The 2,476-nt window shown below is 32.0% G+C and overlaps 1 protein-coding gene across 1 annotated transcript; it reads right to left on the bottom strand.

The window, feature by feature from the left end:
- Nucleotides 1-374: 374 nt before the first annotated feature.
- On the bottom strand, nt 375-683 carry LOC130895268 (ras-like protein family member 10B). The gene has a single exon (XM_057802491.1). It carries the CDS (start codon nt 681-683, stop codon nt 375-377), a length of 309 nt encoding a protein of 102 aa, XP_057658474.1.
- Nucleotides 684-2,476: the final 1,793 nt, after the last annotated feature.

The following is a 2,476-nucleotide window of genomic DNA, read 5'->3' as shown; positions in this document are numbered from 1 at the left end:
TAGAGAGCTTTGTTTGCTTCGTCATAGAAACATTTTTCTACACTAGACAAATAAGTTGCCCTCATGTACTGTATCAATCTTCAGGAGTTGAACATAAATTTAGTTAATGTTCCATCAATCTTTGAATAATTTCAAACCAAGTTATAGTGTGAGTTATTCTGAGAAAGATGTAATTTTTACAATGTTCGTTTGGCTATAGTTCACTAAATTTTCGTAAAATGTCCGTATTCCATGTATTAGCATTTTCGTTTAATAAACCAGCTTTAGTTAATGAAAAGTATAGAAAATAGTCTTATACAATGGCAATTTACAATTTACCACTTTATAATAAACACCAATCGGTCATAAATGAAACAAAAAAATTTCATAACAAATCAAATAACAATACATTTATTCCTATCGAGAGCTTCCTGAATATTATCTAACATCGGACTCTGATCTCTACTACTCAAATTGTCAATCATATTGATCAATTCTTTAAATACAGCTACTACTTTCCAATTATATTTGGCGCTACATTCAATATATCCAGATTTCCAATGCTTTTTCACTAAATTTACTATATCTCTACGTTTTTCATCGTTACTACTCGTTATGGCTGGTTTGGAACTATTACTAGTACCTTCCTCAGGTACTATTAGATCTTGTTTATTACCAACAACTAATAAAGGAACATTCTGCATATTCCTTGATTCACATATTTGTTCCCTAAGTGTTCTTACATATTGAAAAGTGTCTACGTTGGACAGATCGAAGACCAAAATATATGCTGTGGCACTTCGTAGGCCATAGTATCTGTAGTTGGCCCATTCATAGTAAGAATTTACGGGAAAGTATGGGATGACTGGAAGATCTGAGATTTTTATTTCGTACAGGCGTTCGTTTGTAATCACTGAAGGGTAATAGGTGTGTTTTCGATCCGTAGGAATGTACTCTTCACAGAAGTCGTTCCAGACGAATTGCTGAAAAGAAACAAAATTATTACAATTTTGGAAACATTTTCATTGGGCTTAATGTATCAGTTTCTATAATTTTTTAATCATTGAGCAAATCGTATAAAATTGTTTGAATGAACATAGATCAAATTTGGTTGAAATCAATCATTTGAGAAAGAAATTGTTAAGATAATTATTAATTCAAACGTACTTAAAGATAGGTACGTTTAATTGGAATAAATATTTCTGATTATTTCACAAAAACTATGTGAGGCATAAAGAGACTTTGATACCAGGAGGTAATGTAATTTTCTTCATATTATTTATTCCTTAAAATAGAATTATATTTTTTTGGCGCTGCCACTGTCAAATTCATATGACGGCGCTGAAGTACCTACACACTTTCAAACTGTCAAAGTGACAGCCATTTAAGTAAAGCTACTTTTGTTGTTTTCGTGTGGTCGTCTTATTCAGAAAATATCAAAAAAGTTCACAAACTGGTTATATCTTATCGTAAATTGAAAGAGCATTCACCGATTCACAATTCGATGACAACAATGGTTAAATTGAATGAATTACACTTCAAATTGCTTCCTCATTTTCCGTTTTTTCCAGATCTGGCCCTCAGTGACTACTGGCTATTCACTGATGCCAAAAAATGCTTGCCGGTAAAAATTTCAGCTCAAATGAAGAAGCAATTGCTGAAACTGAAGATTATTTTGAGGCAAACGACAAATCGTTTTATAAGCAAGGCATCGAGAAGTTAGAGAAGCGTTAAAATGCTTGTATTACTCTTGAATGAGATTACATTGATAAATAATATCAATTTTTGACAATAAATGTGTTCTTTTAGTTGGTCACATTACTTATTGAGTGATGTATTGAAACTAAAACTGATGTTAATTATTGTTAATTTATTTAAACCTGGCTCTCAGGTCTGTTGGCTTATAGCGCTTCAATCGTCTCATCTGGAACTATCTTCCATTAGTTGGTTGGCGAGCACATTAGGATGCACTTTGACACGTTCTCTATATTTTTTACTATTCTTCTGAATCTAATTCTTTACCGGTGGAATATTTATATCATTAAAAATTACGTACCCCATAACTGGATACCGTATGTCCAGACGGGCTTAAGAATCACTTTGTTTAATATCAGAGATATTAATTCAAAGATCAAAGATATTTAACTGTATTTGCAGGATTCTATTGTTCATTGTTGAATTTCACAGGAGAAGTTTTTGTTTTATTTGTGAAGGTTGCATTAACTGATTTACTATCATTTGTTTTCATTCTCCATATATCTTGCTAATTCTATATTTTGTAAATTGTTGTTATAAGAAGCTCTTGTTGGATCTAAGTGTGATAGTAATATGATGTTCGGTATACGTTGCTACTGTTGTTGAGTGTGTAGTAGGCATATCAGCTTATAATAACTAAAGTATAGTTCCTAAACACTTTCTTGAGAGACGCCTGATTGAATTGGTTATATTCCAGTGCACGCAACTTGGTGTTCAGGTGAAAAGTGTTTCTTCTTAAAGA

This window comes from Diorhabda carinulata, chromosome 6 (genome assembly GCF_026250575.1).
Source record: "Diorhabda carinulata isolate Delta chromosome 6, icDioCari1.1, whole genome shotgun sequence".
NCBI classification, from domain to species: domain Eukaryota; kingdom Metazoa; phylum Arthropoda; class Insecta; order Coleoptera; family Chrysomelidae; genus Diorhabda; species Diorhabda carinulata.
Note: the sequence above shows the minus strand (reverse complement) of the source record. Positions and strands in the feature narration are given on the sequence as shown.